This window comes from Ctenocephalides felis, unplaced genomic scaffold, assembly GCF_003426905.1.
Source record: "Ctenocephalides felis isolate EL2017-DRISC unplaced genomic scaffold, ASM342690v1 CF-g0.4_SCAFFOLD_01886, whole genome shotgun sequence".
Classification (NCBI taxonomy): domain Eukaryota; kingdom Metazoa; phylum Arthropoda; class Insecta; order Siphonaptera; family Pulicidae; genus Ctenocephalides; species Ctenocephalides felis.
This window is the reverse complement of record NW_020538040.1, coordinates 100,274,877-100,288,875: the sequence shown is the minus strand read 5'-3', so window position 1 is coordinate 100,288,875 and position 13,999 is coordinate 100,274,877. Positions and strand designations below refer to the sequence as shown.

The 13,999-nt window shown below is 29.5% G+C and overlaps 2 protein-coding genes and 1 long non-coding RNA gene across 5 annotated transcripts; 2 read left to right on the top strand and 1 right to left on the bottom strand.

Moving 5' to 3' along the window:
* The first annotated feature begins 734 nt into the window (after positions 1–734).
* LOC113378005 lies at positions 735–2,315 on the top strand. Of its 3 annotated transcripts, none has more exons than XR_003367132.1 (7): positions 735–873; positions 975–1,241; positions 1,316–1,348; positions 1,426–1,552; positions 1,660–1,888; positions 1,963–2,098; positions 2,187–2,315. It is a non-coding gene; the product is annotated as an uncharacterized LOC113378005 (long non-coding RNA). The 3 variants fall into 3 exon arrangements; XR_003367131.1 differs by having other exon boundaries at positions 1,419–1,552; positions 1,660–1,847; XR_003367130.1 differs by having other exon boundaries at positions 1,419–1,552.
* Positions 2,316–10,365: 8,050 nt separating this feature from the next.
* Positions 10,366–11,140, top strand: LOC113378011. The gene is made up of 2 exons (XM_026618499.1): positions 10,366–10,914; positions 11,019–11,140. The coding sequence occupies exons 1-2, from the start codon at positions 10,677–10,679 to the stop codon at positions 11,138–11,140; spliced, it is 360 nt and encodes a 119-aa protein (XP_026474284.1). The 5' UTR covers positions 10,366–10,676.
* Positions 11,141–11,147: 7 nt separating this feature from the next.
* On the bottom strand, positions 11,148–12,967 carry LOC113375590. Its single transcript, XM_026615523.1, has 2 exons — positions 12,566–12,967; positions 11,148–11,576 (listed from the first exon to the last, which is right to left on the bottom strand). Exons 1-2 carry the CDS (start codon positions 12,965–12,967, stop codon positions 11,148–11,150), a joined length of 831 nt encoding a protein of 276 aa, XP_026471308.1.
* Between the last annotated feature and the right edge of the window lie 1,032 nt (positions 12,968–13,999).

The window sequence follows — 13,999 nt, the reverse complement described above, 5'->3', positions numbered from 1 at the left end:
ACATCATTATATACATACCTGATCATTAGATGCCGGAAAGACATGCAACTTTATATTATTTCTGGAGTTACCACAATTTGGTTCACTGCACTTTGCCATATTAATTTGATAATAATTCCTTGAACACAATTAATTATAAACAAAATACTTCACAACGTAAATAAATGCTTCACTACGGCTTCACCGGCTTCACTATATAAGAAGGTAAAATGGCGATTAATTTCCGCTCAGCCATCTATTTTCTTTTCGATTAATGAGATTGAAACAAGTAGCGACATCTTTTTTTCGCTAAAAATATTAATCCTCGCCAAAACAGTGTAACGAGCATTTGTTCGGAGATAACTCCCCATGCTGTTACGTATAGTTGCGACCTTTAACCACCGTCGACGCGTTTCTGTCGGTACGTGGCGTGGTACGTTGCATTGTCACATAGATTAGCCTTTGAAAATAGCCGTGAAGTGTTTTATGATCGAAATGTCAAATTAAATATAGGTTAACTCGGTTAGTGCATCGTGGACGCATAATTGAGTATTTTATCGTGTATGTTTGAAATGCAAGATATTTCCTTTATTGAAGCGTTATTTATTAATTGCTTTTATATTTAGTGCGAAATCAGTTGTAGAAATTAGTTAAACAGTCAGCTGCAAAAGTATTTAATATGAAACCGGCAAATAAGGCGAGTCTAATTGTACTGAAACATATTTTAATTTATAAATTATTATAATAATGTTTAGTCATTTGCAGTATATAGGCCGCCTTCAATGCAAAGTCTGTTCATGTATTGTGATAATTGATTTGTCATGTAATAATTGAAATTTCTAACACACCAGTCAGAAACATAACCTCAATTCAGTGATATATGAATAAAGAGAAGTAAGTTATATAGTTTTATACATATTCATTTTTTATAGTTTTATTAGTATCAGAACTATTTAGCTAAGCACAAACTGATATAAGTTGGTTTTCAATTGTAGAGAAAATTACAGTGCTGATAACCCCTACGAAAATGGATTTCAAACTAGGGAAATTTTCTCCAATAGAGAAGATAAATACAAAGTTAGATAATATATTAGAAATTATTAATCCTTTGTCACCAAAAAAAAACAAGCAAGGCTTGAAAACATGCGAGAAGAAAAATGAGAACACATATCGATAAATAAGAACACATATTAAGATTAAGTGTTGAAAAGAAAATGAATTGTGGAGCATTTCTTAAGTGATGATATTGTATTACAGAATAGGTATATTAATGTTTTACACAAAGAGAATTTTAACTAATATGATTTAGTACTAATTTGTAATGTTTTACTTTTAGGAAATTAACATATTTAATACGAAACCAGCAAAGGTGAGTATAATTGCACTGTTTTTTTTTAATTTACAAATTATTATATTAATGACTAATTAGTTATTTTCAGTATATAGGTCATGTGCAATGCAAATTCTGTTTATGTATTGTGATAATTGATTTATCACATAATTATTGAAATTTCTGACAGACCAGTCAAAAATCACATAACCTCAATTCAGTGATATGATATGAATATTATAGGTAGATAAGTGTAATATATATGGTATCATACATATTCTTTATAATTTCATTAGTATCAGAACTATTCAGTTAAGCAAAAACTGATATAAATTGCTTTTCAATTGTAGAGAAAGAGTGCTCATAACCCCTATGGGTTATGTCAAAATGGAATTCAAACTAGGGAAATTTGCTCTAATCAAGAAGATAAATTGTCACCAAAGAAACAAGCAAGACTTAAAAACATTCAAGAAGGAAAACAAAGAATGCACCGGATATCACACATTATATGGATTAAGTGTTGAAGAGAACATGAATTGTTGAGTATTTCGAGCCTGATGAACTTGCATTACAGAATTGGTATATTAAGGTTCTACATGAAGAGAATTTTAACTAATATGATTTAGTACTAATTTGTAGTGTTTTACTTTTAGGTAATTCAGATCTTGAAAATTAATAGGATAAAATCAATGCAAGAAAATTGAGTGTGTGTTCATGGAATAATTATCTCTGTCATATGATCGTAGGAACTACATAGTCATTAACTTCAAATAATGAGTATGTTTAGAGGTAATGTTCACAAATGACTAATTTGTTCACAATGTTTTCAATTCAAAATTTGTGTACAATGTTTCTAAGATGTTTGGTTCTATTTTAGATACATTAACAGATGCAAGTGAGTTGAACATATTTAACGCAAGACTTAACTTTGCCAAGTCTGATTTAACTGAAGTTGCCAAGAGAGTTAAACATAATACATATTATGAATAAATAATTAATTATTTTTATAGGCTAACATTTTATGGACTATCAAATTTTAGTTTTCTAATGTTAACTATGTAATATGTAAATTATGTATATTGTAAATGATAATATTTAATAAAATTACTAAATATCCGAAATTATTATTAATATTCTATATTTGCAGGAAATTTAATTAAATAAGTATGTAACATAAAAGAGACCTACACGCTTTTTTATTCAATTTAGATACGTAGCAAAAATGTAACCGCGGTGTATTAGTGTGCAACGAAACAGCCGTTACGTTCTTGCCCGCCCGGACGTGCCAGCGTTACGTAACGTTCATGGCTTTGTTACGTTTTGTGGTTTACTGGGAGTTGATAAATAGCTTCAAAATATAAACTCTAATATAATTATTATATCATATTCAACTTATTTTGTCATGAATTATTCAATTATTAGGAAGTTATTTAACTTTCTTCCCAGGACTGTATAATGATGTCCATGTACAAAACAGGAACTGTCAAATTAATTGTAGTTTAGTAGAATTATATTCATATAAAAGATTTTTGAACACGCACTATGTTGTAACTCGGTCTACTCTGAATTTATTATTATAATATGAATATTTTTTAACATTATAAGAACCTACAGCAACTTGCTCTAGTCATAAAATAAAAAATTAATGTTATGTCATCTAATGAACGTCATCAAAATCCTCTATAAAGGATCAATAATTTTACTTCAATTGACAAATAACTTCAGATTAATAACTCTAATATAATTATTATATCATATTCAACACATTTTGTCATGAATTGTTCAATTATCAAGAAGTTATTTAACTTTCTTCCCAGGACTGTATATTGATGTTCATGTACAAACACGATCTGTCAAATTAATTGTAGAATTATATACATATAAAACATTTTTAAACACAGGCCCTGTAGTAACTCGGTCTACTCTGAATTTTTTATCATTATTTTTGTATGAAATAAAAAATTAATGTTATGCGATAAATACTAATTTCTTGATTTACTCATATTATGTCCATGTACAAACACGATCTATCAAATTAAGACTTTATAAAAGATCAATAATTTTAGTACAATAGACAAATAGCTTCAAAATATAAACTCTAATATAATTATTATATCATATTCAACTTATTTTGTCATGAATTATTCAATTATTAGGAAGTTATTTAACTTTCTTCCCAGGACTGTATATTGATGTCCATGTACACACAGGATCTGTCAAATTAATTGCAGTTTAGTAGAATTATATTCATATAAAAGATTTTTGAACACGGACTATGTTGTAACTCGGTCTACTCTGAATTTATTATTATAATATTAACATTTTTTAACATTATAAGAACCTACTGCAACTAGCTTTAATCATGAAATAAAAACTAGTGATAAATAATACTTATTGTGAGTTTATTCTGGTGTACATTAACTCACTTAAAATGCTATATCTATTAAATTATGAAAGTAAATAAAATAGGGTATTTGGCAACTTTATATATATAATATCTAACATTATAAGCTCATACAGCATCATGGATTACTATTAAATTTCTATAGAAAATCCAGAAGTTTAATAATTACTGTACCGGTTGAACTAAACGAGAAATATTCATTATTTGACATTTGGTGTTATTAACTTATCGTCATACGGACGCAATCAAAATCCTCTATAAAAGATCAATAATTTTACTCCAATTGATAAATAGCTTTGAAATATAAACTCTAATATAATTATTATATCATATTCAACTTATTTTGTCATGAATTATTCAATTATTAGGAAGTTATTTAACTTTCTTCCCAGGACTGTATATTGATGTCCATGTACACACAGGATCTGTCAAATTAATTGCAGTTTAGTAGAATTATATTCATATAAAGATTTTTGAACACGGACTATATTGTAACTCGGTCTACTCTGAATTTATTATTATAATATTAACATTTTTTAACATCATAAGAACCTACAGCAACTAGCTTTAGTCATGAAATAAAAATTAATGTCATGTGATTAATAATACTTATTGTTAGGGTATTCTGGTGTACATTAACTCACTTAAAAAACTATAACTTTTAAATTATGAAAGCAAATGAAATAGGGTATTTGACAACTTTATATATATATATATATATACTAGCTGACCCGGCAAACGTTGTTTTGCTAAGTTATTTTATAAACAATTTCTAGAGTATCTAAAAAATTAATACTTTTTGTGTAAGGATGTGTTGTTTGAATTGCTATATACAATGAGGTATTATAGAAACAATAAACCCCATTAGTTTGTATATATTTTATTAATACAACCAAACTGAAAGTTTTATACACTTTCTATAGAAAACATGGCATAATTCAATCCAAGTCTTTGTTGGTCTTTCGACTTATATAGTCATTACAAATTCCATTTAATCGATTATTGAATGCGTTTCAAATTTTTTGAAATTTTTTTTGGATTCTGGATTTTGTGTATAATTGTAAATAATACTATTGAGCTTATACAAATTTTTCAAATTTTTGCGAGGAGAGATACAAAATGATTTAGGTATCTCTTCTTTGACCTGCTTTTTGAAAAGTTTCTAGTAATATTCGATGAATAAAAGTAAATTTAATAAAAGGTATATATGTAGAACAGGGCAAGGCACAAAGGTCCAATTTGACTTTAAGCAAATATAAATTTTATTATGAAAATCAAACCAATTACATCACAACAAATGACACATTTCAAATGAACAATTATCTGACTACGTTCAGTAAAACTACCAGCTACTTCATCATTGTAAAAACGTGCTTTTTTGCTGTCTTTAAAAAATTTTTTATCTAGACCTTTTTACCCTATAACGGGGTAACTTGGAACGGCCAGATGGCAAGCAGGTCTAATGTCATATTTAATGTTCATATTTTAATTTCAAAGGTATTTTACAAAATAATTACATTTTCAACTAATTGCTAGAAAACTACCAATGGAAGAAAATACTTTTACTATGGATTTTCAAAGATTACCATTTATCTACCAATACCAAAGTCATAAGAATCAAGGTTATAGCTGATTATACACATTTTTCCCTTTACATTCAAATACTGTTGTTAAACAATGCTTAGCTTTACTGGTTTTTGACACTTCGGTCGTGGATCTTCATATATTACTATCCATTCTTGAATAAATTCAGGAAATTATAACTGGAAATAAGCTATTCGACAAAATGTTCCTTTGATCGATTCCAAATTTAGGTTCTAAATCTGAATAATCTAGAAAAGGTTTTATAAATACCAATGAGTACATAATTATACAAATGAGTTCTTTCAGAGCATTGTGTTTGAGAAAAATATGATTTGTCAACCATACTGAGTTATACATAGTTCGCTTCACTGTTTATACGAATGGGCAATGGCACTATCATTATATTATAATTGTTAATTATTTATTTAAAATAAATAATTTTGTTATTAATTCCTTACAAATATTGAATTGTCATCCATACGTGATTACATAGCTGTCATTTGCTTGTTGTTATTCCAAGTCGAACGGGATAAAAGGTATCCTATGTCCTTCTCCTGGCTCTGAACCAACTTTTACCAACTTTACCAAAGCCAATTTTCAGTTAAATCGGTTCAGCCTTCTTGAGTTATAAGTTCCGACGATATAACTCCAGAATGCACAAACCGAATTCGACAATTTTGCATTCGCTGGAAAGGTCTGGGGCTCCGTGAGGTTTATAGCTGGGTTATAATATATGAGAACCAAAAACTAATATTTTATCACTATAGTTAACTTAAGGTAGTTGATTACTTCAATTAGACCTTTTTATTGTCGAATCAAAGCACATTTGCTGATAATATATATATGCCAATTAGTTGTAAACACCTGAAACATTTTATAAGATATGTATAAAGAAATTACAAATTAACAACAATTAATGTATAACTATTTACATTTTTATTACAAATTTTGAGGTTATGTCAAGAAACTATATTTCAGAATATTTTTTTTTATTAATTTGTTGATGATTATACTTATTGCTGATATATAATATAAACACCTCAAATACTCTATTTAAATACGTATAAACAAATATACATAAATACCTAATTATATAAATAATTACATTTCCATTTTCAAGAAATAAATTTCCCCATCGTCCATCTAGCATCGCTTGCTATTATTAAGAATTAATTTATTTGCCACTTTGTATTAATTTTCCGTGGCGATTAAAATATTTATATTATTCACGTAATAATTTTCAAATAATGGTCATTAAGAAATGCATATTAATATATTTGTATCAAAACAGAAACACCGAATGACAGTTGACAATCGAATGTAAATGTCATGGATGAAATCATTGATAGTATCATAGATTGAATAAACTACATGGATAGTTTATAAATAATTAATTTTAAATTAGAATGAAATAAAGGGATAAAAAGTATCCTAAGTCCTTCTCCTGGCTCTAAACTACCTCCCTGCCAATTTTCATCTAAATCGGTTCAGCCGTTCGTGAGTTATAAGTGTTATAACATAAAGCGATCCTCTTTTATATATATAGATTTATATATATATATATATATATATATATATATATATATACATATATATATAATATATATATAACACTATAAGCCCATACAGCATCACTATTAAATATCCATAGAAAATCCAGAAGTTTAATAATACCATTATTTGACATTTGGTGTTATTATCTTCATACGGACGTAATCAAAATCCTCTATATATGATCAATGATTTTACAACAATTAACAAATAAGTTCAGATTACAAACTCTAATCTAATTATTATATCATATTCAACATGTTTTGTTATAAATTATTCAATTATTTCAATATTAAACGTTTAAATATAAAACGTTGAATAAAACTATATTTTTATTCGGCTACTTTTGTACCATGTTATCCCTATTATTTATTAATTAATTAATTATTAATTTAATTAATCAATAATAAACCTTATTATTTTGACTATATGTGCTTCATTTTAGTTTTTATATTTTTGTATAATTATTTATTTACTTATTTATAATAAAATAAAATACTAGTTTGTAATACCGAACTCATAATATTATAATGCGTGTAATTAAATAATACATATTTGTTTATAAAATATTGAATACAATTTAACTCATTTTTAATATTATTGTAATACGAGGTCGTAATATCTACGCTTTATGAATTAAAAGTGAGAAAAATTCTCAGTGCACCAATTAAGTACACAACCTACTTTACATTACATATTTGTTAATAAAATATTAAATTCAAGTCAAATTTATATGTAAATAGACTTCCTTCATACCAATTTGTTCAAATAATGTTTTAAAATTGCCGCGTAATATCACTGAGCAACTTATTTCTATATTAGCTTATTAACTTATTGATAACACTGAGCAACTTCATTTTATATTAGCTTATTAACTCATTTTTAATATTATTATAATACTAGATCGTAATACCCACGCTATATGAATTAAAAGTGAGAAAAATTCTCAGTGCACCAATTAAGTATACAACTTACATATTTGTTGATAAAATATTGAATACAAGTCAAATTTATATGATAAAAGACTACCTATTTACTAATTTGTTCAAATAATGTTTTAAAATTGCCGCGTCATTTCACTGATTAACTTCATACTATATTAGCTCCTATTGAAATAAATTGATAAAATGATGAAAATAATAAAAACGAAGATAAAACGTTTAATAATATCTGTTCTTCCTCGAATACATTTGTACCATTTTGTTTAAAAAGTTGTTTAATTAATTAACTTAATTATTCTGACTATATGTGCTTCTATAATTTTTTTTATATTTAATTATATATTTACTCATTTTTAATATTATTATAATTATTAACTCATCTTTATTATTATTATAACACTAGGTCGTAATTCCCACGCCATATGAATTAATATGTTTTAATTAAGTACACAACTTATATATTTGTTGATAAAATATTAAATTCAAATCAAATTAATATGCTAATAAACTTCGTTTATACTAATTTGCTCAAATAGCGTTTTAAAATTGCCGCGTCATATCACTGAGCAACTTCGCACTGCATCAACTCCTATTGAATTAAATTTACAATGTATAATTGCAAATTTAAAACTCGCGCGATGTGACATCACCGCTCGCTCACATGTTGCACAAATTAGTTAATAATTTTTGTGGTGGCAACACTCCCCCACCACCTCTGAACACCCTCAGTTATCAATCGTCTTTAGTATGAGACGGACCTCCCCAGTGATAAGAACAATGGAAGAAAGTGCTTTGGATTATCAAGGTAGGATTTTTAATTACTATAAATCAATCTATACATGAATATATTTGAACTATATTCGATAATTAGATGTTATCAATTAGTTTAATCATATATTCAACCTAGATTTTGATTTGAATTAATATAATTATTAAGTTATTTTTTATCCTAAAAGTGAATTTCATTTTCATGCTGAACCCAAGTGACGTTTCCGACGCGTGCATCAAAAGAAATCGTGATGCATCCTTGATTTATAACGACTAATTTTAATAATGATTTCAGTGATTTATTTAAAGTTTCATCGTATTTTAGAAATATTTGTGATAAAAAAGTGTATTTTTAGCATCTAGTACCATGTGCACGTGGCGACTAAATATAAGGCATCCACGCATATGAATGCTTTATTACGGCTCCTAATTACCTATTTAATAAAGATTAATTATTATTTTCCAACAATTTTGATGATTTTGTGTAAAATTTTGCATTTTTCTGATGACGCCGCCTTCAAAAGGCTTTGCGTGCAGTAGACGCTCAGCGTGAAGGTGCCGATACACTGTAGAGAAATATCTAGGTAGAGTGTAGACTCTCTTGCTAGTGCGCTCTACCGTTGTCTGTACACTGTAAAGTGTTTTCGAAGTAAAACTTCTTTAGGCGCGATATGGGTGTAAAAATTTTTAGGCGCGACACGGGTGTAAATCCGTACAAATGCAACGAAAATGCCAACGTGTAGTTGAACACTACGACGCCGTAAGCGCTGATGTCGCGAGTATCCACTCCCGTCATGTCATGCGTAAGTCGAGCGCTAAACCCTATATGAACTTGCATTAATTGAATCACGTTTTTTTTACAAAAGAAGAGGTTGCTGTATTATGTCCTCATGGAATAAGACTTTTCTTAGAGAATAAATGTGCCATGGAATATAATAAATTTATATTGAATCTCGTTGAAGACAAAATAATATCTACTGCCACGGATATTTATGTAGGTTGCCATGCGACAGATCAACAATCATACATTCGTCAGCAGTTTCAAAAAAAACGGTTATTGATACCGGGGCTCTGCCGTATGAAATAATTTTAGTTCTGAATAAATTTTACATAATAACAACTAATATTGATGTAAGTGTAGGAAAATTAGTGTACATAGAACGTGGCGATAATGATGAACTTCTACGTTTATGGTTTGAATTTCCCGGTAAGATAGGTAACAAAATTAGGAAGAAAGCTTCACATCATATTCAAACTCTTAATATCAGTAGGACAGCTGTGCCGATGCTCAGGAGATCTTATTATTATTGATGTTATATGATTATTAAAAGATGATTTTTAAAATTCAAATATGATGTTTTTTTTATTTTTATCTTAATTGCCTACTCATACAATATTAAAAGTTTTACTTCAATCGCGTGTGATCCTTACGCGCACTCTTTTTTTTTTTTCTTCCGAGAGCTCTTTCGTACTCTAGGAGAGAAGTAGGTGAAAGGTGCTAGAGCAACTCTACCTAGACACTCTAAAAAGCTATGTACACTTGTGGCTATATATATTAATATATATTAATCTAGGTAGAGTGTAACTTTGACAAGTAGACTATAGAAGTGAACTTCGTATTTGAGGTTAGTTCTTGTGAGACAATTGACAATTTTATTAGTGCATATTAGTTAGTGTATAGTTATTATAATAAAGCTATGTACACTTGTGGAAAAATATATTAATAAATATTAATCTTGGTAGAGTGTAAATTTGACAAGTAGACTATAGAACTGATATATATAGAAGTGAACTTCGTATTTCAGGTTAGTTCTTGTGAGACAATTGACAATTTTATTAGTGCATATTAGTTAGTGTATAGTTATTATAATAAAGCTGTGTACACTTGTGGAAAAATATATTAATAAATATTAATCTTGGTAGAGTGTAAATTTGACAAGTAGACTATAGAAGTGAACTTCGTATTTCAGGTTAGTTCTTGTGAGACAATTGACAATTTTATTAGTGTATATTAGTTAGTGTATAGTTATTATAATGAGTTCCCGGCGAAAACAAGGTTTAGCAGCATTGGTGGTATATAGTTTAGTTAAAAAAAGAAATAAGACAGTAAAAAAAAAAAATGTGGGTTAGGGAATGGATTGCCAAAAGAGAAGAAGAGGGAGTTTATGCAAAGTTGTTGAAAGAACTCGAGTATCAAGACGTAAGTTCTTATGAAAATTTTATAAGAATGACCCATCAGGATTTTCAGCATTTGCTGGAACGAATTGCTCCAAGAATTACAAAACAAGATACTCACCTAAGAAAATCAATATCACCATCTGAGCGGTTAACACTGACACTGAGATTTCTTGCTACTGGTAAGTTGTATAAAACAATTATTTAAAATAATACAAAAACATTTTTTTTACTATTTATTTATAAAAATTGTACCAATATTAATTGTAAATAAATTCTATTATAGGTGACAGTTATCAGTCATTAAGTTATTTGTTTCGGATTCCACCAACAACTATTTCTCGCATTGTTCCGGAGGTGTGTGATGCTCTGTACTTGGAATTGAAAAATGATTATTTGAAGGTATGAGAAAATGTTACATTTTGTCATAATATTGCGTTAAAGTAGTCTCGTTTTGCGTTGGAGAAATTATCTGGCATATTACTGGAGTGCTCGATGAACCGGAGTACTCACTCAAATTACTCAGAGACAGCATAGACTGTGAACTGGGGGAGGATACTCCTCGCATGTTGACTTCCTCATGTGCGTCTAAAATAGCTCTCTGAATCTTAAGTTTTAATTTATTTCGGATATCTTCATAGGGTAATACTCTCAACTCTGCAGTAACAAACTCTCCAAATACATCCAAGTGATCTTTCGGAGCTCGTAAACAAGCTAAAGCTTCATTCAGCAACTCATCATCCTTTTTAACTGAATCGGGTGCCCGTTTTTTATTTTTATGAGGTTTTGTAACAGGAGTCTGCCAAGACCCAGAATTATCTTTCATTTCCTCATCATGATGGTCCTAAAAAAAGTTAAAATAATAAATGAAAATTAAATGTTTTGTTCTTTTTTTTACAGATTTCTTGTACATCAGAGGAGTGGGAAAATGAAGCAAAGCGATTTGATGCTACTTGGAACTTTCCAAATTGCATAGGAGCTATTGATGGAAAACATGTGGTAATGAAGGCACCAGAAGACTCAGGAAGTCTATATTATAATTACAAGGGGACACATAGCATTGTATTAATGGCTCTAGTGAATGCTGATTACAAATTTTTGTACATAGAAGTAGGTTGTAATGGGAGAGTGTCAGACGGGGGTGTATATGCAAATTGTTCACTATCTAAGTGTTTGGAAAACAAGTCATTGAATATACCCGAAGCAAAGCCATTACGTGGCCAGTCAGTTCCGGTGCCATATGTCATTGTTGCCGATGACGCTTTTCCGTTAAAAACCTACATTATGAAACCATTCCCTTTTAGAGACCAACCTGTTGAAAATCGCGTTTTTAATTATAGACTTTCTCGAGCACGTCGAGTGGTAGAAAATGCATTAGGTTTGCTTTCGATGCGTTTTCGTTTTCTTAGAAAGCCAGTTGAACTATGTCCTCAGAAAGTAATGAAGCTAGTTCAAGCTGCTTGTGTGCTACATAATTATCTAATTGAAAAAGAGTCGACCAGATATGTTTCTGAAGGTACTGTTGACATGGAAGAAAATGGCAGGCTTATTGAAGGTTGTTGGCGAGATGACCCACTTCCACAAAATTCCTTTTATTCATTACAACATACAGGCGCAAGAAATCCAACATGCACAGCCAAGCAAGTACGCGAAAATTTTAGAACGTATTTTATGTCCAGAGCAGGTGAACTACCGTGGCAATATAAATATGTTTGATTTTTTTATTTATTAATTTATATATTGTTTTGTCATTAGATTTTTGTTATATGAATGTCAAATGTATCCTACAATAAAAATTTTAAATCACAATATGAATTTACTTTATTTACTTACCAGCACATCTGTAATAATATCAGGGGCACTGCCAACACTGACAATTGAATCCTTTGTTGAATTTATCTGGATATTCATAAACTTGACAGCCTCAAAAAACTCCCACTTCGGTTTATACCTTTCATCTGCGCCCTGACCACTTTTGAACTTTTTCATTTTTCTCAGATGCTCATTTAACTGGCATCTCAAATTATGAATTTTGTCTTTTACTGTTTTAACACCCAAATTTAAAGACGTTGCTATCGTTTCCAAGGACTGTTGTTTCAGGTTTCGATTCCTATACTCCTTCAACCTGATATTCCACAATTCTGGACGAGCCTCTACCAATTCAATTAATTGAAACACTTTATTTCTCTCCCAAACAAACTTTTCGCACTGTTCTTCATCATATAATGCTTCCATTTTCCAAAATCAAAAAAAAAAAAACTTTCTTTTTCAAATAAACACACGGATAAATAACCTAACCATACATAACCTAGCAAAGCAAAACAAAGAAAACTCTACGTATAATACAAAAAAATATCCAACAAGTTGAATAATGCTAGAGTTAACCGCTAGAGCGTGGAAGTTGTGCAGAGACGCCTGTGTACACTGCATATCATTTGTCTAGCGAGCTTGTCTACGGAGAGCGTAGACTGACTCCCGATAGAGTGCTCTAGTAGCTGTGTACACTATGGGACTCAACATAGAGCGCTCTATTAGAGCTCTAGTTAGAGCGATTCTAGCCAAAAACTCTACAGTGTATCGGCACCTTGACTCGGCGTTTTTGAAATCGTTCTTATCTGGTGTTGAGTTGCAATAGCTTTGGGTGCTGCTATCAAAAGTTTGTTCATTTATTTAGTTTATATTATTATATAACATTATTTTTCAAAAATTGTGTAACTTGCGTACCGTGTTGCTTGCGCTTAAGACAATCATGAAGCATCCTTGATTTATAACAACGTATAACTAATTATGGTCATGATTTTAATTAATTCGTTAATGCTTTATCGTATTTTGGATAGATTTTCAACACAAAAGTGTATTTTTCAAGTCGGATTTCATACCGAGGTCTGATAATTCATCCACGCATATGAATTCTTTATTACGGCTTCTAATTACCTATTTAACAAAGATTAATTATTATTTTCCAACAATTTGTGTAAAATTTTGCATTTTTCTGATGACGCCGCCTTGAAAAGGCTTTGCGTGCAGTAGACGCTCAGCGTGACTCGGCGTTTTTGAAATCGTTCTCATCTGGAATAGTGTTGAGTTGCAATAGCTTTTGAGTGCTGCTATCAAAAAGTTTGTTCATTTATTTAGTTTATATTATTTATATAATATTATTTTTACAAAATTGTAACTTGCTTGCGTGTTGCTTGCGCTTAAGACAATCATGAAGCATCCTTGATTTATAACAACGTATATCTAATTATGATCATGATGTTAACAGAA

Bases quoted from the DNA above. Each gene is read 5' to 3' on its own strand.
- LOC113378011 (XM_026618499.1), top strand. From the start codon at position 10,677: ATGTGGGTTAGGGAATGGATTGCCAAAAGAGAAGAAGAGGGAGTTTAT. The intron at 10,915-11,018 runs GTAAGTTGTATA...ATTCTATTATAG, and splicing joins ACTGAGATTTCTTGCTACTG to GTGACAGTTATCAGTCATTA.
- LOC113375590 (XM_026615523.1), bottom strand. From the start codon at position 12,967: ATGGAAGCATTATATGATGAAGAACAGTGCGAAAAGTTTGTTTGGGAG. The intron at 11,577-12,565 runs GTAAGTAAATAA...AACTTTTTTTAG, and splicing joins ATATTATTACAGATGTGCTG to GACCATCATGATGAGGAAAT.